This window comes from Adelges cooleyi, unplaced genomic scaffold, assembly GCF_023614345.1.
Source record: "Adelges cooleyi isolate 19-005CV unplaced genomic scaffold, UGA_ACOO_1.1 ACOO_flye_CR_arks_rails_tigmint_CR_PRNA_574, whole genome shotgun sequence".
Classification (NCBI taxonomy): domain Eukaryota; kingdom Metazoa; phylum Arthropoda; class Insecta; order Hemiptera; family Adelgidae; genus Adelges; species Adelges cooleyi.
The window spans coordinates 9309143-9334698 of NW_026096268.1; the positions used below are offsets into that span (position 1 = coordinate 9309143).

General features: G+C 28.2%; 1 protein-coding gene, 1 long non-coding RNA gene and 1 pseudogene across 2 annotated transcripts; all 3 read left to right on the forward strand.

Moving 5' to 3' along the window:
• The window catches only part of LOC126843146 (mitochondrial import inner membrane translocase subunit Tim17-B-like), a 30756-nt pseudogene extending 30651 nt beyond the window's left edge, over window positions 1–105 (forward strand).
• Window positions 106–2170: 2065 nt separating this feature from the next.
• On the forward strand, window positions 2171–3671 carry LOC126843148 (uncharacterized). Its single transcript, XM_050580505.1, has 3 exons — window positions 2171–2340; window positions 3197–3350; window positions 3529–3671. The coding sequence occupies exons 1-3, from the start codon at window positions 2227–2229 to the stop codon at window positions 3669–3671; spliced, it is 411 nt and encodes a 136-aa protein (XP_050436462.1). The 5' UTR covers window positions 2171–2226.
• Window positions 3672–21986: 18315 nt separating this feature from the next.
• LOC126843721 (uncharacterized) lies at window positions 21987–23168 on the forward strand. The gene is made up of 3 exons (XR_007686471.1): window positions 21987–22148; window positions 22859–23012; window positions 23105–23168. It is a non-coding gene; the product is annotated as an uncharacterized LOC126843721 (long non-coding RNA).
• Window positions 23169–25556: the final 2388 nt, after the last annotated feature.

Sequence of the window (25556 nt, forward strand, 5' to 3'; positions counted from 1 at the left end):
AATACTATTTGAATTTTTTTATCAGGGACTTTGTATAAATTATGCGTTGAATATAAAATCAGAAATAAAGATGGTATATGCAATCACAACCGAGTGCTGAAGTAGAAAAATACTGTGCACGTGTATTGTTCAAATATAATAAAGTTTTTGTACTTAACGCAAAACATATTATTACTGCTACTCGTGTACGAAATCGATTTGGAAAAAAAGCAACAGACATATTATTATAATATTGTCTACACATTTTTTAAAAGCCATACCATATTATCCGATTGGAATAAATGACGTACCTAAAAAAAAATATGCATAACGTTCAAAAGTAAAAATTAAATAATTAAAAAAAATAGCGGCTCTTGTCGTTACAATGATTTATCAAGCTAACTCCTAAAAAAGGAGGCATTTTTTTTGTAAACTATATTACTGAATCATAAAAAAAATAAATATTTTGCTTAATTTTCCTTTGTATAACATAATATTGACATTTACTAAACATAATAAAAAAACAAAAACGAAATTATTGTACTTAATCAATTTTCAGTACCTATTGGTGGGCAACAACAACACCAAATAGGCTAATATTCTAATTATTAAGGTGACTAGTGTGTAATGGGTGGTAGATTTAAATTATTATCTACTGACAATAATAAATGTGTTTAGTTTGAATTTCAGACTATCAAATCTAACGAAATGAGTCTTGTTTTAAATATTGACCTTTATACCAAATTGATAAACTGTAGAAATTGTTTTTTTCTAATTAACCATTAAACGAATTGAGATTGAAAATTCCCAGGGACAGAGGCCTCTCAGTCTAAGTACAATCTAAGCTGTTATACATAAGCAGACAAATATATTGTTCAAATAATAATAACATGTTTTCATGTCAAACTAAAAAAAATATGTAGGTTTCTTACATTTCCCAGAATTTATCTGTTAAAAAAAAAACACACAAATATTATGTTACTATGTAAGTAAAATCGGTATTTTCACAAGAAAAAAATTATTTCATTATAATAAAATTATTCTGAAAATTATGAAAATATCATACAGGCGGTATGGTACAAAGATGATTTTATTAAACGAGTTGGTTATATTCCAAGTTTTGATAAGTCCATGTAGTGTAAGATAGGGTACAAGTAGTAAAACAGATATTACATTTTTTGAAAAGCCAACGTGTTCAAATTACATACGAGGTAGGCAAAATCGTTGTCTGTATTTCGGTACAAAGTTTTCTTTTTGAAATTTTCATATATTATTTTCTATGAACGCTCAAACAACATAAAATATTATTATAGCAGTCGAAAAAAAAATGTATTAAAAATATTTGTGTGCATAAAACCTTGGATAGTAGTATGAGTGATTCGTGAATTTGCCTACAAGTTTATTATTACATTGGTTTTTTTTTATAACAAAAAGAGAAAAATTGTAGGCGATTATTTTATACATTGCTAATTTTAGAATAAAAATGTATTTCAAACGAGTAACGAAAATTCGTACATTATATTCAAAAATTGATTTACAAAGGCCTAATAATGGGTTAAAATAAGCTAGCTCAGTGGATGAGAGAGACAAAAGCACAAACATTTTTCTTTAAGCTATTATAATTTTTTTTATGATATACCAAACCTAGCAACTCTAATCAGAACAAGGTTTTATCTTTAACCGAGTTTGCGAAATTATGGTCAAAATAAAGTGTTTTGTTGAAATAAAAATAAAAAACGTCAACTTAAGCTGTAAAAAAAATAATATGTTTTGTAGGACTACGAGGGTTCTTTTTTCAAAATATGGAATAAGTAATGACAATGCGCAATCGAGCTTTGCTCTGTCTTTAATATTTTATTTGGGAAATCAGTATTTTGTAAAAACAATACATACAATAACTTTTTCAGTTTTTTTCTTTTGTCGCCCTTTGCCAAAATATACTAATATGCAAATAAAAATGTTTTTCACCGATTCAAAGACAATTGTATAGGATTTCTGAACGATTCTACTTGATCCAATCAATACAGCAAAAAAAAAAATAAAGAGTTTACAGACAACATTCAAAACAGCAGTACTATTATATTAAAAACGTCAACTCAAGCTGTCTTATGCTTGTATTAAAAAAAATATATCTATATCAATACTAATACGCGTGCCAGCCTTCGACTGTCCCTATAAAACCGACTACTGTGCAGCATTAAAGCATATTCTTTTTGTTTAATTTTAAAGTTTTTCGAAGAAGAAACAATGAATACAAAGTACATAATATTTTTGTGTTTCCTAACGAGTTACTTAGTAATTCAAAGTGTTGCGAAACAGACCTCGGAAGAGAAAAAAAAAAGGACTGAGCTAGAGGAAGAGGTAATTGTATCTTTATGTTAAGCGCTACACAGTAAAAATCTTATAAATTGTAATTGTTTTTTTTTTTAAATATTGTTATTGATATACAACTAATGTAATATACAAGTTGAGATGTTGTGTCTTTATAAAATAATTGTTTAAATACACACAAACACACATTAATTTTCAAACTTGACAATTTTAGTACATAACTATTAGAAAAAATATATTTATAAATCATAATGCACCTTTTATTATTTAAAAAATTATAAATTACTTTTAATTCGCTTATTTAACAAGTGGTTCATTATGAATACATTTTTTTCTTATAATTTTGTACTATATTTATCATGTTTGAAAACGAATTAAATAATTTTAAATATGATTAAGTATACATTTAGTAGTAACATTTTTAAATATAATTAAGGTCAGATAGTCATTATTTAAAAACTATTTATTTCACTGTACGAATACTTAATTAATTAAGTAACTTACAATAACGTAGGTATGGAAAATGTGAAATCTTGAAAAATGAATTTTTTTGTAAATCAGTTTCTAAAGCCAAAATTTGTTAAAATAAAAAAAATTATTTATAAAGTTCATATAAAATAAAATTATTAGAGTTATTACTGTTGCTTTCTGCATATTTCTTTTTTTTTCAAAAAAATTACAAGGTGAGAAGAAGTATGTAAGATTTTATATGTAAGGCAAACTAGAACGTAACAATATTATAGTCTCAGAAGATTTTATACCAATAGTTGAATTTTGTTTTTCAAAACCTTGTTAATGGTTATAACGCTTAAATCGACATAGACTTTAAGATATTACGTTGTATTAGCCTAGACGTTTTTAATGAAAGGCTTCGACATTTTTTCAGCTTATACAATCCGTTTTCGATGAATTATTACATTTATTAGAAGAATCTTCTGATACGAAACTTTTTGTGAATCAGGTAAACGTGCTTTGGCATGACAATGGTAATACTATGAGAGCTAGTTTCACTGGACAAGAAATTGCACAAATGAATAAAGGTAATCATAAAATATATTAGCTCTATCGTGTAATAATAGTTTTCTTTGGTTTCGAGACATCATGTTTTGAAATTTTATGCATTTGGTTTTTAGGCAACTCTGCAACTACTGTTTACACTCTTATAACAACATAATTTGTAATTGTATTATAATTATTGTTCGTTTTGTATCGTTTTAGACCGCATAGATAAAAAAAAGTTTGAGGAAATCACCAGGAAAATATCCAAAAAACAAGAAAGTGACTATGTAGTTTTCATGAATGAGCGGTTGTTGTTTTTAAGAGCTCAAAATAAACCATATAGTAGAGCTGCAAAATTGTAAAAAAAAATGTTTTTTGTTTTTTAAATAAAAACGATATTATATGAAATATGTACTCTAGTTATTGTATCCGGTCCTTATTAGTCAAATTATTAAATTAAGAAAATGTTAAGAACTCAGTAGGAATTTAAATGTAACGAAAAGATTCTGAGTCTTGTATTTGTCTGTTGGTACAATCATAGTGAGCATTGGGTGACATGATTTAAAGTGAATATTTTTTATTGCATTTGCTTACACATTTCTTTCTCTACACCTACAGTTGTGACGAAAGCATTGCAATTTCAAAGGTTGCAAGGAGTTTTCATGGTGTAGTTGTTGATAGTGGTACAGTTGGATATTTGTATTAATTAAATATTGGATTTACAATCTAAACGTTTTGAAAATTAATAAAGTCTTTAAAGGGTTCTTTAAAAGATTAAGAACTAATAAAAATATTTTAATGAGAAAACCTTCAACACTACTATTATTTAAAAAATAAAGTGTTTTATATTTAATAATTAATCACTCAACAAGCGACTGAATTTTTATATATTATTGTGGCACAATTGATATTAAACGTCATCACTTTTTAAGTAGTATTTACAAACAATATTAAGGTTGTTATATTAACAATGATGTGTTTTTATTTTTGTGTCTGGACATAAACGGCCAAACCGTTTTTTTATGTATTAAGTTTATTCATCAGAATTCGTACCTAAAAGGTAGTTTATTAAGAGGGCGTCACACCACTTTTTTTCGGCGCGTAAAACATGTCTCAGGATATGCAACTTTCTGGGAAACCGAGTGGGTTTAGCGTATACTTGCTAATGAACAAAATTAAAGATTAGAAGTTTATCTACATATTAACATAGGTTTTTTTCGATTATGTTACTAGGAACCGAGTTATAGATCTTTGAAGTTTTCATTTTTCAATAGCGTATATCTTCGTTTTAAAACATTTTATCGAAAAAAACCTCTGTTAATATGTAGATAAACTTTTCATCTTTAATTTTGTTAATAGGCAAGTATGCGCTAAAACCACTCAGTTTCTCAGAAAATTGCATATCCTGAGACATGTTTTAGTCAAATTTTAGTAGTTATTAGTGCCAGTTTGTGGCGATCCTAGCGGCGACTTTAAAACACATGCGGTGTGACGCGGCGGCGGCAGTGGTGGTGAGGGCAGCTCCTAGCGGGTTGCAATTCACGTGAACACGAAGGCGGCGGCCGCCGACCACGACCAAAACCGGGTTTAGGCGGCAGGTAATAATATTACATATTTCCTCTTATCTACAATAGTTTTTTTATTATTTATATTGCATTTATCGATATCCGATATTATTTCTGTTACTTTATAATATACTAAAATACTGATTTTTAGCCCGGACCGGGTTAGGTGAGCTGTGCTGTGCTATCCGTACGCTGTACCTAACTTTGAACTACTGTAACTTTTAACCCGATATACCGATTTAATCGAGTGGCACATCAATCGATCAGTAATTAGATATAGTTGGTACATAGAGGGGTAAGATTTGGAAGAATCTACTCCTTTCCCCCCAAAAATGTTAAAACACAAAAAAAAAAAGACCGGGTAGGTGTTGACTGCGGCACTGCGTTATAACACTCGCTATTGCGCAAGCTCGCGCGCATGTCTCGGAATAGTATTTAAAATAGCTACTGTTTATTCAAATGTATGAAACAACAAACAGAATAGAAAATACAATATCCAACATAGTTTGAATCATTTTGATAGCTTTATTACTTTTGTTATAATAATGTATCATTGTTGGATAAACGTATTGGTACCTCTTTTTGATTATTTTGTTTTTTACACAGACTTGCTGTAATTTAGCTAAAAATAGTGAAATCGACTCAAATCTAGTGTGGTAATTTTATATGTATTATGATAGTAAATAACGATACATTAAAAGATCAAAAATATTTAATTTACAACTATAATAAAAAAGTATAATTTAAGTACATTTATACATATATATTATTGTGTAAAATATAAAATAGTTTCAATTATAATTGACACACAAAATAATTAAAACTTTTTTTACATTTATAGTAGGTATATAATAATATATATTGATATATAAATATAAAATAAAATACAATTAATTTTACGTTGTACATCATGACTTATTTTTCGCGCATAAAATTATCAGGTGCATAATTTAAAGGGTTATTAATGGTATCCAAAGGATCACGTCTACCTAATTCTATGACCTGAACATTTGAAACTGGCTTTTTATTTACAAAATATTTATAGTATATTATTATACATATTAAAACAAGGATTGTAATTATAAAAAAAATAGTCACAAAAGAAAAATCTAAGGCCTTATCAATTAAATATTTATATATATTATCATATAATTTTGTAGCTAATTTTCCTTCCTCATCTAACTCTAAATTTAATTTGTGTAAAGACTGTTCATTAATTTTTATATTTTTTAGAACTTCTAAGTGAACGGGTTTAGGAATTGTTTTATTTTTTATTTCTGAACAACATTTATCCTCTATCAGCGAAATCATTATAGGTAAGGATTTGTAATTAGAGGTATACGAACTAATTGGTTTTAAACTACTACTGGGTGTAGAGGCCATGCAGTTTTTTTCTAACCACAACTTGCCAGAATTTTCTATAATTATTTTTTTAATAAAACTATATTTTTTGCAAATAATTGTCAGTAGAGTAGGCTGACTACAAACGAAATACCAGTGGTTATTAAAATATGATGTATACCACGTCTCCGATGTAAATTCTGTAACATACATATTACAAGTCGACGGTATTTTATAATAATTATTAAGTAGGTCAATTTCACAATTTGGTTTATTCTGTCTATTGTACTCTATGTTGTCTGTTTCGCAAATAAAAAAATTATCTATTATTTTACAAACGCTTTTTATATCATTAATTTCTACATACGTATCTACTTTTATATCGGTCATTAAATATTTGTTATGCTGAACTAGATGGACAAATTGGTTGTTCTTATTGATAGGAATATATAGTGGTAAAATATGGTACATGGTGTAATTTTCGCTATTACATAAGGGTAATTTAATTTCAAATATTAACCTATCCAGAAATTATTAATCCACAATACGGGAAAAGGCTGCAAACAAAAGATATAAAAGATCCAAAACTCATAATGGATTGTATAAAAGAAAAAAAGGGAGGTAACACATAGTTATAAAAATAACATACATGTAAATAACATACATAAAATAACTACATGTTCATTTTGTAGCCTTCTACTTAGTAGTATATGTATTATACTTTTTTTTAGTTTTTTATAGGTACAATATTATATTTTATGTTATAATTACTAATACTAAATATTTCATAACTATATATATTATACTTATTATCATTTAAATCAAATTAAATTATTATTATATGTTTCTATGTTTGAGTATTTATACGAGTAACTATACAACTCAACATAAGTTGACGTTTTACATTACTAACAACTTCCCATGTATCCGGCTTCGCCCGGAATTATACATACAACTGCCACAAAGTACTCACAAATTATATTTAAACTATCCTCGTGAAACACTCCTTTTATCAGTAAATACTAGAATACAATTCGTTCAGTATTTACTGAAAAAATCGTGCACAGACACGGTAAACAAATTTGTTTTATAATATGTAGAGATTTAAAGTAGATAATAATTAAGTTCTTTTTGAAACTGGTCGACGTGTATTCGCATATAATAAGTAATAAGTAATAAGCAAGTACGAGGTATCAATACGTTTATTCTGATTTCTAAGAAAATTATTCATAGGTTATATTGTCATAACAACAAAAGTAATAAAGCTATCAAAGTTATTCAAACTATGATAGCTATTGTATTTTCTATTTTGTTCGATGTTACATACATTTTAATGAACAGTATTAAAAATAATACTCTAGTTTGTAACAAGCGGGCGAGCGCAATAGGGAGTGTTATATTATAGTGCCGCGTCAATGTCCAACGTGATAGAGCATACGTTGCGCGCGCATAATATTAGTTTTTACTAGAACGGCTGTCCGTAAAAGAATGATGTGCTACTCCGCACTGGCTGCAACGCTATATGCCGCCGCCGCCGCGCCGATATGGAAAATAACGCCATCTCTTGAGCGTTGGTTTCGTTTCACTTTTGCTTTGACGCCCTCTTAAGAAAAAAAAAAACTCAAGCCTTTCCTTTCAAAATTGGGGAAAACACAAATTGGGATCCTTTTTTTAAATATGGAATAACTAATAACAATGCGGTGTCAAGCTTTGCTCTGTCATTTTAGCTTCGATGCAGAGCGGCGAAGGTATTGGTTTTACTCTGATGTGGGTTTTTTTTTATCTGTATACACTGTAAATTTTTCAATACCGGACCAATTACAAACATGGTGTACCAGATGTGAGAAACAAACAGACGCTAATAACTGTCGGTTGGTAACATCGACCCGTGTTAGGTTAGGTTAGGACCCAACGGTCGGTATCATATAATATTGTGTTTACTAGTAGGGAGGTTGTAAACGCGTTGGTTCGGATGACCATTGAGTTTAGAGTGGAACCTTGTGGAACATAGTAGATTATGACAGTTTAGTGAACTGTTTTGGCGCTTAAGTCTGCACAATTATACTCGATTAATGCAAACGTGACTATTTATCTATTTATGTGCGGGTTGGCCATGAATTTCTTAAGACCTTGAATTTGTCGATTCGCATATTTCAATTTATGTGAACAGTGGAAATGGGAACGCACACCGAACAACCCAAGTGTTTTTTTATAGTAAAAAAGTTGTGTTTTTGAGTTAATGCTTAGGCGAGAATTCGATCAATACTACTTCCATAGAAAATCGTGTATAGAAATCTTTATTTACTTTTGAACTCGGTGTAATTTTTGAAAAACATGCACTAATGTGAGAAATTATACAAAATCCTCACTGTTTAACAATTATTAAAATAATTTATACAAATATGCAATGGACTTATTGGTTTGTGTTGGCATAAAATGGGGCCCCTAATTTGTTGAAAATTGTCCACCGTCTTTTATGGTCTCTGCCGTTTTAAATATTTCCAAATTGAGCGGAACACGAAGCAGCAATAGGTATTTTTAAAATTGATAAAAAAAATTGTATTGAACTCAAACCGAATATTTTCGTCATGGTTTAAAAATGGAATGAGTACGCTTTTAGAATAATTGCAATTTTGAGTATTTCTTTTTTTAAAACATTTTTGATTAATTTTACAATATTATAAAAATACTAAACATTAACCTTTTTTTTAATTTTTTTCCATAAGCCTATCAGCTTTTAAAAACTTAAATAGTAACTTGTGTACATATTTGGTCGACTATTCAGAATATCCTTTTTTAAAATATGGAATGACTAATAACAATGCGGTGTCAAGCTTTGCTCTGTCATTTTTTTTTTTTTTTGGAAATCTGTATTTTGTAAAAACAATATTTTTCCAACTTTTTCTTTTGTCAGGCCTTGCAAAAGTATACAAATATGCAAATAAATAATGTTTTTACCAATTTAAAGGCAATTGTATAGGATTTCTATGATCGATTCTACTTGGTCGATTCGATACCGCAAAAAAAGGGTTTACAGACAACACACAAAACAGCAGTACAAAAAACTGTACGAAATTGTACGAAAAAACGTCAAATACTTGTATTAAAAGAAAAAACATGTCATTACTAATACGCGTGCCAGTCATCGACTATTCCCTGTAAAACCGGCTACTGAAATCACATTATTTCTGTTCAGTTTGATTGAATTTAAAATTTTTCGAACAATGAATTCAAAATACATAATACTTTTGTGTTTTCTAATGAATAACCTAGTAATTCAAAGTGTCGCGGACGAGACCTCAGAAGAGGAAAGAATGAGGAATGGGCAAGAGAAAGAGGTAATTTTATCTTTGTGTTAAAACTTGAAAGACATCGTATTAATCGTTTTAAAATCGTATTAATTTTTTTTTCTCTGTCGGTTTTGTCATTGACGTAATTGGCAACTTACAAAAGTCTTGTTGATGATTATAACGCCTAAATTGATATACTTTTTAAGATATTATGTTATAATTGACCTAGAAATGTTTAATGACGCTCATCGACATTTTTTCAGCTCATCAAAACCGTTTACGATAAATTAAAAGAGCGTTTACAAATTTCAGCTAATTTCAATCTCACTGCGACTAACCTACATGAGCTTTGGGGTGACCATGGTAAATCTCTATGGAACATTTTCACTCTAGATGAAATTGTAGCAATGTACGGAGGTAATCATAAAATATACTACCCATTATAATGTAACAACAGTTTTCTTTGCGTTCGATGTGATCATTCGAAGCAGTTGGTTTTAGGAGCTTCTTATTCTCATTTAGAAAAATTTAACTCATTACATCTTTTACTACCTTTTTTTCCCAGAACAACTAAATATTTATCATAAAAAAAAAAATCTTACCCAAGTGGTCAGGAAAATGTAAAATGTAATAAAAAAAAACATCATAAATATCTCCTTGTCAAAATTTGACCATAGTATTTTTCTTTACTGTTGTATTAATCATTTTATTGACCGTTTGTTGTAGTTATAACTTATAAGTTATGACAAATATTATAAATGTTAGCTTAATAACGTTTCCATCCATGAGAGGGTGACGTTTTCACTTGTAGATCAAATGTAGATCGTATAGTAGGTTAGTGTTTGAAAATTTCATGAAATATTTCAACTTTTATTATTTTGGTTTTCTTGTCTTGTTAAATAGTTAAACAAAACAAAATATTAAATATTTCACTAAAATACATTTTTATTCTCATTTTTAATTTATAATATATAAAACTTTAATTTAACAATATTGAAAATATTTCTTTTGTTATAACATTTTATTAATTACCTTCAATCAGTGAACATTTTTTGACGAGTGTCATTTTATACTGTATTCCAGTTGCAACGATTGCACACTTTCTTTATTACAGTTTTATTATTTGTTGTCTCTTCTAAATTCCGAAACACTTAATGAATTTAGGCACTATGTTTACCAATTACAAATTATACTATTATGAAAAAAAAACATTGTACATATATTACACTTAATTAAAAGTAAAAGTTAAATCACTTTAATGCATCGTAGTGATGGCATGTTGAAAATGATATTTATAATTAAATACCTACTGTTATCTAGTTATCTCCTTAATAAATTGGCGGGATGCCTATATATGTAAGGCAGTAAGGCTAAATAGTTAAATAATTAACAAAAATCCAATATTTCACAAAATGGTGAAATATCCTACAAGAATTATTTCAGATCTCAAACACTATACCTTGGTAGTATTTTTAAATAATTTTGTTTCTTTTCCATTTCTTTGGGAAACTCTACAACTACTGCGTTTATACTCTAACAATATAATATGTATATAATTAATCATTTGTGTTTTGTTTTAAGCACCATAAGTGGTGAAAAGTTTGAGTCAATCATTAGAGATTATTGCGAAAAAACTGACGAAAAAGTTTTAGACTTTATGATCAAACGGTTTTACTTTATAGTTTCCGAATTGTAATAAAAACATTAATGTATGATATTTATATAAATATGTAAAACTGCAAATACTATCATATCTATGTTACTTATTATATTTTATATTATGCAAAATGTAGTTTTATCTCCGTAAATAAAGAAATATTATTATCATTATATGAAGTCTAATTATTGTAATTGGTCCTGTTTTTTTTCCAATAACAATTATATTATTTTAACACATAATATAAATTACATTCGTACATAAAAGAGAATTTTACAAAATAGATAATATACAAAAATAATACAAAGATAATATACACAATAAATGGTAAATGGATAAGAAAAATAAGTTACAAAGATACATACACAAAAAAGAATAATATACAATAATGTGACATAGATAAGAAGACGAGTTTAAGGAGATACATACATAAAAAGATATACACATTATTTAAAGTTTTCGTCATTTTCCGTTGTAGGCTGATAGATAGGCGCTTGTGGTCGATATTGTTCGGCTGACCTGTAATCAGAGTACAAGCCGTATGCTTCGAACACGGCCATACCGACCACACCGCGAAAAGCGTTAACAGCCATTGCTCGAACCCCAATATATTAAAAAAAAAAAAAAATTCTGATTTATTTACTTGTGATTTTTACACTCACGTGGAAACGCCTCTTAAGACCGGTCTGTCCGTTTCGGAACCCTTTTACTGCTTGGAAAATTTCTCCACAAACGAGTCCCAAGCAAAATGCACTGCCGAGATCTTCCACAATTCTCTTTGGGCACGGCACTCTGTCATATAAGGCTATCGTTAATAATTAGAAAAACGGTACAACAGAAAACAAAGTCAATAATAATAGTAGAGCACAGTACAAGGCAAATATTAATTAACACAATACAAAACAAAGTATAATTAAAACACAGTAGAAAACAAAATGTAATAATAAAGTTCAATGAAAAACAAATGATAATCAAATACAAACTAATTCACACGAACACAAAATTAAATTTAACAATTATTATAAAAATATGATATATATTTATTTATCGTTATGAGTAGCACAGTGGTTACATTACCATAGTAAAATTCACATATAAACACAGTTTTGACATACGGTTCATTCTTGCAGTGGGTTAATTTCTAGCATAGTAGTGGAAAAAGAATATAATATATGATAACCACCTACATATAGTTAATAATAAAAATACATTTTCTGTGGCATTGGGTAAAATTATTTTTAAAAAAATGGCTTTGCAGTACTTATACGAGTAAAAATATTAATATGAATAAAGTATTAATCAAGTATCCAGTATTAAAAAAGTTACAGTGTATACAGACACAAAAAAGCCCACACCATTCTAAAACCAATATATAGCATCGCTGCACCGCATAGAAGCTAAAACGTTTTTCTGAACTTTTGTGGAAAACACTTCAAAAGTGGTCAAAATATTGTCTTATGTTTTTGTGGTCGGCGATTGCGAATTTAATATCAGTTTTCAACTTTGCTGGGCCAAAAAAAAACTGAAGTTAAACAAAATAAAACCTAATACTGGTACTGGAGTACTTAAAGCTTAATAATAGATCGCTCTAAATAGATGTCCTTAAAAAAGGTTGCTATGACTTGATAATAGTTTTTTTAAGATTTAACGTGTTTATGTTAGGATATATAAAATCTGCGAAAAACACAGTTTTCTGGCAATTAAAAGAAAAACTGTACCTAGTCCAGATATTTTTCTTTGTTAACGCATCATTGTAAAACATTTTTTGCCAAAAAAAATATTATTTGATCAAAGTAAAGACCGTTAATTTTGTTTGATCACAACAACAAAGCATTGCACAAAAATAGTCTACTTAATCGTCAATAACATATGTTTCGATAAAATAGCATTATTGTAATATACATCTTATATACGTGTTATTCTTCGAAAATTCACTAAGAAACTAAGTATTATACAGCATTATAAAGCCATTTTTTTTTGTTTCGTTCGATTCAAGTCTTTAAAGAAGAAACAATGAACCCACAATACATAATATTTTTATGTTTCGTAATGAGTTACTTAGTTAATCTAAGTGTTGCCTACGTCGATGAGCAAAAGAAAAAGGAAGAGGTAATTGTATCTTTGTTTTAAAAGACAGTAAAAAATCTTATACATTTAAATTTTTTAATATTGATAGCAAACTAATGTAATAAGCAAGTTGCTCTGTTATGTCGTTATAAAATAATTATTTGTTAAAATACACACAAACTTACATATTCATTTTTAAACTTGACAATTTTAGTACAAAACTATTAGAAAAAAAAATATATGTATATAAATTATAATGCACCATTTATTATTTGAAAAATTATGAATTATTTTCAATTCCCTAATTTAACAAGTGGTTCATTATGAATATGTTTTTTCCAATAATTTTGTACTATAATTATCATGATTGAAAACTAATTCAATAATTTTATGTATGATAGACTATATTATAGTAGTAACATTTTTAAATACAATTAAGGTCAGCTGGTAATTATTTCAAAACTATTTGTTTCATTGTAGGAATACTTAATTAATTGAATAACTTACAATAATGTAGGTATGGAAAATGTGAAATCGGACGTTTTTCTTTTTTTGTAAATCAGTTTTTAAAGGCAAATGTTTTTTAAATAAAAAACTATATTTATTATGAAGATATAAAAAAAAATGTTTAAAATCATAATTGTTGCTTTCTGCATGTATATATATATATATATATATATTTTTTTTTTACAAAAAATACAAAGGTGAGATTAAGTATGTAAGATGTATTCTGTGGACCAGAATACATTATTATAATCTCAGAACATTTTAGACCAATAGTTGAATTTTTTTTTAAAATTCTTGTTAATGGTTATAACGCATAAATCGACATGGACTTTAAAATATCACGTTTCATTAACATAGTAATTTTTAATGACAGCTTTTGACATTTTTTCCGCTATCACTGAACGTTTACGATGAATTAAGAAAGCATTTAAAACTGGGTACTGAATCGATTCTTACTGTGCATGGATTCGACGTGCTTTGGAGTGACAAAGGTTATAGTATAGAAAATTATTTATCTTCAACGGCTATTAACACTCCAAACAAAGGTAATTATAAAATATATTACCTTTATCGTGTAATATTAGTTTTCTTTGGTTTCGAGGCGCCAAGTTTGAGGCAGTTGGTTTCTGACCAACTTTGGCAACTACTGTTTACATTCTATAACAATATTATAATTATTCGTTTTCATATGTTTTAGAAGGCATAAGTGTAGATGACTTTGAGGAAGTTAATTGGCAAATTTGCAATAGCAATGGACAAGACTTTAAAACATGTATGAATCAACGGTTATTGTATGTAAAAGCCCTAAAAAAACCATTTGAAAAGTCTGTAAAATCGTAAAAGAAAATGTTTTTTAAATAAAAACTATATTATATGAAATATGTGCTCTAGTTATTGTATCCGGTCCTTATTAATTAAATTATAAAATTAAGAAAATGTTAAGAACTGAGTAGGAATTTGTAATAATAGTTTATGTTTTTTTTTTAAATTGTGTACCGAAATGTAACGAAGAGATTTTTAAACATTCTGAGTCTTGTATTTTGTCTGTGAGCTTATTCTTATACTCTCATTTTAGCTTCGATGCAAAGCGAGAAGGTATTGGTCTTACTCTGATGTGGGCTTTTTTTTTTTCGCTGTATACACTGTAACTTTTTTAATACTAGACCAATTCCTTCGAATAGCAACTCAATAAACCACAAATTTTATCTAGTTCGTACTTGGGGGGGGGGGGGGGTAAAAGTTGAAAAAGTTTTAGTCTTCACAGACGAAAGTTGAAAAAACAAAAAAAAACCGTACGAGTTTTTAAGTTAGAACTTTTACTGGCTATAATTTCGAGAAAAAGAGTCGGATCGAGTTGAAACGTATAAGAAATAATTATTTGGTATGCCCGCACACGACAGTTGTGTCAAATTTTAACTATACCCATTTCCCACCCCCCTAGGGGGGGGGGGTACAAGTTTTTTTGTTTTTTGGGGTTTTTAGCCGTAATTTTAAAACTTTTGGGTTGAAAATTTGCCAGTAGTTGGAACTCATATGTATCCATAACATATTAAACGGGTGAAAAATTCGGCACTACAGTTTTTTTTTAATTGCCGGGAAACTGTGTTTTCGCAGATTTCGTATATTTTAACAAAAACACCTAAAATCTTTAAAAAAAATTTATCAAATCATTAAAAAATGTTTATGTATGCAGAATGATTTGTGCTCAAGTACCACTTTTGACCTTAAGTTTACACAAATTCAATTTTTTAAATTTTTTTTTTAACTAAAAACCCGGTGTACCAGATGGGAGAAACGAACAGACACTAACAACTATCAGTTGGTAACGTCTATCCGTGTTAGACTAGGTTAGGGCCCAATGATTGGTATCATAATATTGTGTTTATTACATGATATCACAGACGACTAAATCGTGTAACTGATTATAGTAGACACTCGATTTACTGGGAAAAAAACCTATCCGTGTACTTATTAAGACACTTAATGGTTCTGATACGACAAAACCACTGTCGTTATCTCGTTATTTTATAGCCTGCGTTATATAACCTTACCGAAGGTCAACTATGAGTATATAAGGTCCAACTACCTGCAAATTATGAAGAGGACTGTTGTTTTTTGGATTCAGATTAAGTGTTGGTTTTTATGCAGTATACCGCCTCAAAATGTATTTTTTATTACACAATTTTTTTAAAGGAAAACTAATGTTTTGCATATTGTTATACTGTTATTTATTTAAAGAGATTCACGCTTGATTGTTTAAATTGTCTAATATTAGATAATCTGCTTCGTGCTAATTTAAATTTTTTAGTTTACCAACTTGTAGCTCTAATTTTGTATAAAATATTTCATAATTTTATTACTATGTACAAATTAAGATAAATTTTAATAATAATTAAGTCATAAATGATAATACTTCATTTTGCGACTAGATCAAGTCTCGTGAACATTTAACATCATGATACTACTCCTATGCTATTATTAAAAAAACACAATTTTTAAAATCTCCATAAAAGGTAATTGTTAAATAACAGGCAACAGCCGACCGCTAGTGGCTATACACGATAGTAATATTTAACAAATAAGTAATATATGTAGGTAAAATTTATTGTTTTCTCCATCACAGTACCAGTCTACGATTTATTTTAATATAAATGTAAGAAAATCGATTTTTCTTTAGAAAATAACAAGCAATTAATATACAGGATGAGGCAGTAAAACGGCGATTTTCTAAGGTATTTAAATGGGAATACCCGTTTCACTATCCCACCCTTTACATTTTAAGGATCTATGAAAAGGTTTTTTTAGTTGCATTTTATTTTGTACATTGTCAATCTAGTAAAATAGAAGTATAATATAGCTTTGAAATAATATAATCTATGAAGTATAAATAGTTTGTGTGAGATTGCTCTAATGGAAGTATATAATACACAAATATTAATTTTATTGAGAATAAGCGATTATAATTTAAACTGGAGTACAAACGATTGAAACATGAATCGTCGACCATTCCAACAAAATATAACAAGACATTGTATGTGTGTTATTTGGTCCACTACGTTTTTGCAAAAAAAAAAAACCCAGTACAGTGGGGTCGGGGTATAGTGGGGACGGAGCATAGTTGGGTCGGGGCATAGTGGTGACGGGGAGGTCACAGATTTACAGGAATTTTTAAATCTGAAAGTGATAAAATCACTTTCGAAAAAACGCTTCGATGCAAATCGGTAGTTAGTATTTTCAAGCCAGTACAGTCCAAACCAAGCACAGTGTAAACCAGCAAAGTTAGAAAGTCCTAAATGAAGGTTCTGTATTTACAAATGAGCATCAAAGCGTTAATTTGAAAGTGATTTTATCCGAGAGGACTAGTACAGTAGAGTATTGGCATAATGTAATCAAAGCAATGAGGAAACGGAGAGGTCACAGGTCTACAAGAATTATTATAAATAAAAGTGATAAAATTGAATAAAATCGCTTTCAAATAAACGCTTTGATGCTCATTTGTAAATACAGAACCTTAATTTAAAACTTTCTAACTTTGCTGGTTTCTACTGTGCTTGGTTTGGACTGTACTGGCTTGAAAATATTAACTACCGATTTGCATCGAAGCGTTTTTTCGAAAGTGATTTTATCACTTTCAGATTTAAAAATTCCTGTAAATCTGTGACCTCCCCGTCCCCACTATTCCCCGACCCAACTATGCTCCGTCCCCACTATGCCCCGACCCCACTGTACAGGTTTTTTTTTTTACAAATATGAAGTATGTGAGATTTTATATGTAAGGCGAAGTAGAACATAATAATATAATCATAGAAGAGTTTTGACCACTAGTTGAATTTTTTTTACGAAGACTTTAAAAAATAACATTGTATTAACCTAGACATTTTTAATGACGGGCTTAAGTCATAAAGCACCATTTATTATTTAAAAAATTATGAATTACGTTTTATTCGCTAATTTAATAAGAGGATCATTAAAAGTATATTTTTTAATACTATAATTATCATGTTTGAAAATGAATTAAATAATCTTATATAAGGTTAAGTATGAAGTAGTAATGTTAAGTAATGTAGTGTTATGAATGAGCTAACAGTATAAACCTTAAAAATTTTAATAGTTTTTTTTAATATTGTTATTGATAGCAAACTAATTTAATAGGCAAATTGCTCTGTTATGTCTTTATAAAATAATTGTTAAAATACACACGAAAACACATATTAATTTTTAAACTTGTCAATTTTAGTACAAAACTTTTAGAAAAAAATATATTCAAAAATCATAAGGCATCATTTATTGTTTAAAAAATTATAAATTACTTTCAATTCCCTAATTTAATAAGAAGTACATTATGATTTCATTTTTTTCTAATAATTTTATACTACAATTATCATGTTTGAAAACGAATTAAATATTTTTTTTTTGTATAACTGAATAGTAGTAACATTTTTAAATACAATTAAAATCAGCTGGTAATTATTATTTTTATTTTTTGTAGTAGCCTTTATTGTAACTTTTTTTTTCACTGTACAAATGCTTATTTATTGAGTAACTTACAAAAATGCGAAATCCGACGTTTTTTTTTGTAAATAATTTATGTAAAGTATTGATATGAGTATTGATATGAAAAAAAAATTATTTCTGTCATTACTGAGTTCCGCTTATTTTTTTTTTTTACAAATAATACTAGGTGAGATTTTACATGTAAGGCGAATTAGAATAAAATAATATAATCGCAGAAGGTTTTTGATTAATAGTTGAATTTTTTTTTTTAACTTGTTAATTAATAACGCTTAAATCGACATAGATTTTAAAATATTACGTTGTATTAACCTAGACATTTTTAACGACAGGCTTGGACAATTTTTCAGGTTATACAAGCAGTTTTCGATGAATTATTAGACATCTTAAAAGGTCCTAAACTTCAGAAAATGTATGTGAAAAAATTAACCAAGCTTTGGCGTGACAAAGGTGCAACTATGAAAGCTAATTTCACACCCGATGAATTGATACGAATGGATCGAGGTAATCATAAAATATATTAACTCTATTGTGTAGTAATAGTTTTCCTTGGTTTCGAGGCACCAAGTTTTGTTACAGTTGGTTTCTGGGCTACTCTGCAATTACTACTGTTTACACTCTATAACAATATAATAAGTAGGAATATTATAATTTTTGTTCGTTTTTGTATCTGTTTTAGAGGGCATAGATATAAAAAGATTTGAGGAAATCACTAGGAAAATTTACAAAACAGACTATGTAAAATCCATGACTGAACGGTTTTTGTTTATAAAAGCCCAAAACAAACCAATTAAGCAAGCTCCAAGATTGTAAAAGAAATTGTTTTTTTGTTTTTTAAATAAAAACTATTGTATATGAATTATGTAGTCTAGTTATTGTATCCGGTCTTTTTTAATCAAATTATTAAATTAAGAAAATGTTAAGAACTGAGTAAAAATTTGTACTAAGAGTTTTTTTTTTTTAATTGTGTACCGAGATGTAACGAAAAGATTTTAAACATTCTGAATCTTGTACTGTATTAGTACAATCATTTATCATAGTGAGCTCTTTCTAATACTTTTAAATTTTCGGATTATGATCTAATGTGCATATTTTTGTTTGTATTTGTTTATACAATATTTCGTTTCTTTACACCTATAGTTCAAATGAAGACATTGCAATTTTTTTTTTATTACTTCTCCATTTAATTTCAAAAGTTACATGGGCAATATAATTGTTGTATTAACAATTGGCCTCCTTGGCCAGTTATAAAATTGAATTCAGACATTATAATTCAGCTGAAAATGTACACTTAATTGTCCCTCAGCAATAATGCGACTCACAGCGTGGACTAGAAATAACTAATAAAATATAAATTCAACGACTAATGCAGGATGATATTTATATATAATCTAAAGGTATTAGTGAGTTACTTTCAGAAGTAACATTTAACATTAAGAACATTTGTGATAACTAGATCAAGCTGTGACCCTGAACGATTGTGTATTCGTATAAGTTGCATATGATTACAATACCGTAGCCCAGCTAAAACATTTGCAAGCGGGCATTGTTATTTTTTGTCTGAAAAACAATCAACAGTGTAACAGTTAAAAAAAACGTCTGTGTGCACATATCGTATGATAGTGTTACGGTGGCGTGCAGTGAGTCGCTCACGCCCACGACTGTCCGCCTTCTAGGGCTAAATTAAGGGACTCTAACCGGGACAGGAAGTTACCCAGTATCTACCATAAAATATCCCTAGAGACTCTTTATAAATGTATAAAACCGCCCAAAAGGAAGGGGAAAAGGTCGGTCGTACCTTTAAGTGAATTAACTAAACTCTCAAATTGCATCGTACAATATTATTTACCTAAAGAGGTTTAACGCCGAGTAAAAATTAAGTTATTTATTTAAACGTTTAAATGACTAAAAACCAATTCGTATAAATATAAATATAACGGTTTTACACCTGTCACCTGGTCCGTGGTAATCCGGACTACGGTGATAAAGCAGGTGGAGGAACACGCACAAACAATATAAAAGGATGCCTTTCTGACCCTTTTGTGTAAATTTCTCAATGGAATTTATGTAGATTAGATTGTTGTTGAAAGCTGTACACCGGGATGTGGGTATTAGCTGATTAGATTCTTTTAATTGTGTACCGAAATGTAACAAAAAGATTTTTAAACATTCTGAGTCATGTATTGTGTTAGTACAATCCTATACTTTTAATTTTTCGGATGATGATCTAATGTGCATATTTTCGTTTGCATTTGTTTACACAACATTTCGTTTCCTTACACCTACAGTTAAATGAAGGCATTGCAATTTTTGTTATTACATCGCCATTTATTTTCAAAAGTTATTATTGTTGTATTTACAACTGGCCTCGCTGGCCAGTTATACAATTTATAAGACATTATAATTCAACTGAAGATGTACACTTAATTGTCCCTCAGCAGTTGACCCTGAACGATTGTGTATTCGTATAAGTTGCATATGATTTCAATACCATAGCCCAGCTAAAATATTTGCAAGCGAAAATTGTTATTTTTTAAACTAGAATCGTGTCTGAAAAACACTCAACAGTGTAGCAGTACGGAAGTGTAGAAGAAAGGCATAATCTGCTATTTTTTTAATTCATAACCACGCTTCACTCCTACTTTCATGAGCAGTGTTGATCTTTTATTTGTATTGATTAACACTTGACCAGTTTCTGAATTAAGCATTTGTCAGCTGCCTGACATTTTTGGAAGGGGGTCTGGAACTTCGACGTTTTTCACTGTTAAGTTTTTGTTGGGGATATCATTCCTTTTTGCGGGCATCAGTGTCGTAGGCGAAGTTTTCTTTTAAACGAGGCATTCAATGGATATTGAACGTCGTAGATTTTCTCTTTTTTTAAGTGTTATTATATTAACTACGTAGATATATACATAATTTATATACATATAATGTACATATGTACATAAACTACACTTTGTAGTGAAGCAAAAAATAAACAAGTTGATAATGATACTTGAAACAGAAAAGTAGAACCAATCAGGTCACCGTTAGGGATTAAACTTTTTATTAAGTTAAGACAAAGCTTGATAAAACATCCAAGGGTGATGTGCATAAGGGGGGACATGAGATACATTAAAGCCGTAAGAAGCAGTGATTTAGGTACTAGTTAAATCAATAGGTATTATTGGTATTTATTAAAACGACCAGGGTGATATTTGGTAAATGTATTAACTACCTAAATCAACATGTAGATTTTTAAAAGAAATATAGAACTTGATAAGCCAATTTCCATTTCAATAATGAAAGATATAGACTTTTGAATTTAGGATAAAGTAATTGTAATGGTCAATAACTGCTCTGCCTAGTACACCAAAAATCTACTTTTGGGTAATATTTTGTGTCCAGACAAAATAATGAAAAAACATAACGTATTATTGTAAAAACAACATTTCAGTCAAAACCAAATAACGGGGTTATTTTTTTCCCCCCAAATTTAAAAGAAAATGTTTTACGATTTGTGATCAAGATATTTTACTAGATATTACATTAGTTTTGAAAAACTAATTATAATGCTACAGACTCAAAATAAACTATCAAAATAAAGACCGTATATTTTGTTTGTTCGCAAAATATAATGTTCACTAAAAACAACTATTGTACAAAAACAACCTACTTAATCGTCAATAACATATGTTCCGATAAAATACCATTATTATAATATGTGTATATACTTGTTATTCTTCGAAAATTCACTCTGAAACCAAGTACTGTATAGCATTATTAAGCAATTTTGTTTTGTTTCGTTCGATTTAAGTCTTTAAAGAAGAAACAATGAACGCAAAATACATAATATTTATATGTTTTGCAATGAATTACTTAGTAATTCTAAGTGTTGCCAACGACGATAAGGAGAAAGAGGTAATCGTATCTTTTTTGTTAAAAGACAGTAAAAATCTTATAAATTTGAATTGTTTCTTTTTTTTTTTAATATTGCTATTGATAGCAAACTAATGTAATAGGCAAGTTTCTCTGTTATGTCTTCATAAAGTAATTGATAAAATACACACAAACTTTCATATTAATTTTTTAAACTTGACAATTTTAGTACAAAACTTTTAGAATAAAATATATCCATAAATCATAATGCACTCTTTATTATTTGAAAAATTATGAATTTCTTTCAATTCCCTAAATTAATAAGTAAATTAATAAATATATTATTTCTAAAAATATGCTTAATTAATTGAGTAACTATTTAATGTAGGTAATATGCAAAATGTGAAACCCGAAGTTTTTTTTTATGTTTTGTAAATCAGTTTCTAAAGCCAACATTTTTTAAAATAAAAAACTATATTTATAATGTTTATATGAAAAAAAAGTTATTAGAGTCATTACTGTTGCGTTCTGCTTATTTTTTTTTTCACATATAATACAACGTGTGATGGGATATGTAAGATTTTATATGTAAGGCGAACTAGAATATAATAATATAATCTCAAAAGATTTTAGACTAATTGTAGAATTTTTTTTTTTTTAAATCTTGTTAATTGTTATAACGCTTAAATCGACATAGATTTTAAGGTATTACGTTGTATTAACCTAGATGGCAGGCTTCTACATTTTTTCAGCTTATAAAATCCGTTTTCAATGGATTATTAGATGGATTAGATTTTATTACTGCTACTAAAATTCATGTGAATGAAATGAACATGATTTGGCACGACAACGGTGAAACTATGAGAGCTAATTTCTCACCCGATGAACTGGCACGAATGAATCAAGGTATCTGGACAACACTGCAACAACTATTTACACTCTATAACAAACAATATGTAGGTATATTATAATTATTGTTCTTTTTTGTATCGTTTTAGACGGCATAGATTTAGAACAATTTGAGAAAATCACCAAGAAAATTTGCAAAGACAAGGACCAAGACTTTGTAAAATTTATGAATAAACTGTTTTTGTTTGTAAAATAAAACGTTTTTTTGTTTTTTAAATAACAACTATATTATATGAAATATGTAGTCTAGTTATTGTATCCGGTCCTTATTAATCTAATTATAAATCTAATTATTAAGAAAATGTTACGAACTGAGTAAGGATTTGTAATAATAATTTTAGGTTTTTTTCTTTTTTAAATAGTGTACCGCAATGTAACGAAAAGATTTTTAAACATTAACAGATTTTATAAACATTCTAAGATACTGGCTTTATAAATTACTAATTATTGATATTCGTACAATTCCCATCACTTACATAGTTATATCCACTAACGGACAAAATATAAATTTTATTTGATTTTAAAATACAACTAGGAATTTGCTATACTTTAGATTTGCAGCTTGGTTTTTATGAGCTCCATTACTATGATTAGTGACTACAGCACAGAATATAATAAACGGGTCATACTAATTTCTTAACACTTTTTGATGAAATACATATTTCCCAAATCAGTAAACATTTTATTTGTAATTTTATGTTTATTATTTCAAGATGTTTACGAAAAAGTGGTAGTATAATGTTCGTTATTTATAATAAATATTAAATGGAAATTTAAAAATTTATCAGGGTAACATCAATGTTCTAAAATGCGAGAACATGAATGGTATATACATTTAGGTACACAAATGAAAAAACAAAATATTTTTAATATTATGTATTTCACTTTATTTTTATTGTAATTTTTAAATTTCAATTATAACGTCTTTTACATTCACCGTACAAAGTCTAGATTTACATTAATTAGAGCATTTGTTTAATTTGTTTATAATCTATTATGTTTTAACATAATAGGAATTGTCAATTTTTACAAAACAATTTGTATATTTTTATTTAATTGAAATTAAATTGGTATCTGCTTCGATTGAGGCAGTGTAAACAAATGAAAATACGAACTGTTTTTTGTAATAAGTTTTGTTTTGATGCTTGTGTTTGAAGCTTTGTAGAGCGTTTTTGATATATAATAACTGTGGCGGCGAGTACCCATTTTTTAAAATTTGCATATGGTTAATGTATTGCATTTTCCTAAATCGGAAATGTTTTATAATTGAAGGGGTCCGTGCAAAAACGAGACAACTCCAATTTTGGCGAAAATGGGGTTTTGGCCGTTTCCAATTAAGCAAAATTTGACGAGTATATCTGTGTAAGAACGAGACAAATCAGACCACCGGTATAGGAAATATAATGGAACTGGAGTTGTCTGGTATTTTTTTTCCATTGAAAAACCAGATAGCTCCGGAGTTATCTGGTTTTTGCGCCGAATGTTGTCTACACTAAAATCAGTTGTCTTAAAGTAAGAATAAATAATATTAATAATTTTTTGATAAAAAAAAAAAATTGAAATAATAAATACAAAGTTCGGGTCAAAAAACAAGATAGCTCCAACAATTTTGGGTTAATTTTAGCTCACATCTCAAATCAAAAACCTTAATCGAATCACGTACTACGTCATCTTTTTCATCATGGTCTAATATATATTAATTGATATTAACATTAGTTTTACCTTAAACTCAATATTTTTAAAATAGTTTTTTTTGTTTCTTGAAAAGTTAAAAAAAATGGAGTTGTCTCGTTTTTGCACGGACCCCTTCAACTATAACTTATCATAAGGAGTTTTTGTAAAATTATTTATCGTGTAAATTGTAACCCAATATTGTATTGTTGTATTTTTTATCAAAACCAAAGTGTTTTTTACAGTGACGGTTGTAATGTAAACAAATAGTAAGTTCCTATAGGTATTATACACTTTGAATATTATAAGAATCTTCGTATTTTACAAAAACAATTTGTATGGTTTTATTACTTATTTTTTTTTATCAAAAACGAGTTGTTTTTCTTAACATATTTTGTTTTGCAGTTCATTTTGTAATAAAATGTTTAACCTATTTAATTTCTTCATGGTAGCATCTTGATCTTTTAACAATTATATATATATATATATATATTAGTTTTAAAGATTTGAATATTCGAATAGTTGTATAATAATATACATTTCAAATTAGATTGTAATTCCTACTTTTGTCGATGTCCAATAATGTACAATACCTAAATTATAATTACTTTTATAATATAATTGGGTGCTGTGATATTTTAGCTTTTAATTTTCACGTTTTTTTTTTTGTATTTTGAGTATTTTTTTATGATACGTGGTTCTTCAAAGCAAGAAAATAAACAGTTCAAACATTGAAGTACACAAATGTCATAACAAATTACTTTTAAAACTAACTTGTTTACGAAAAAAAACTATTATATTTCTGTAATAGTAATTTTCGATAAGATAGAAAATAAAATTATAGCAATAGTTGAAAAAATATTGTATATT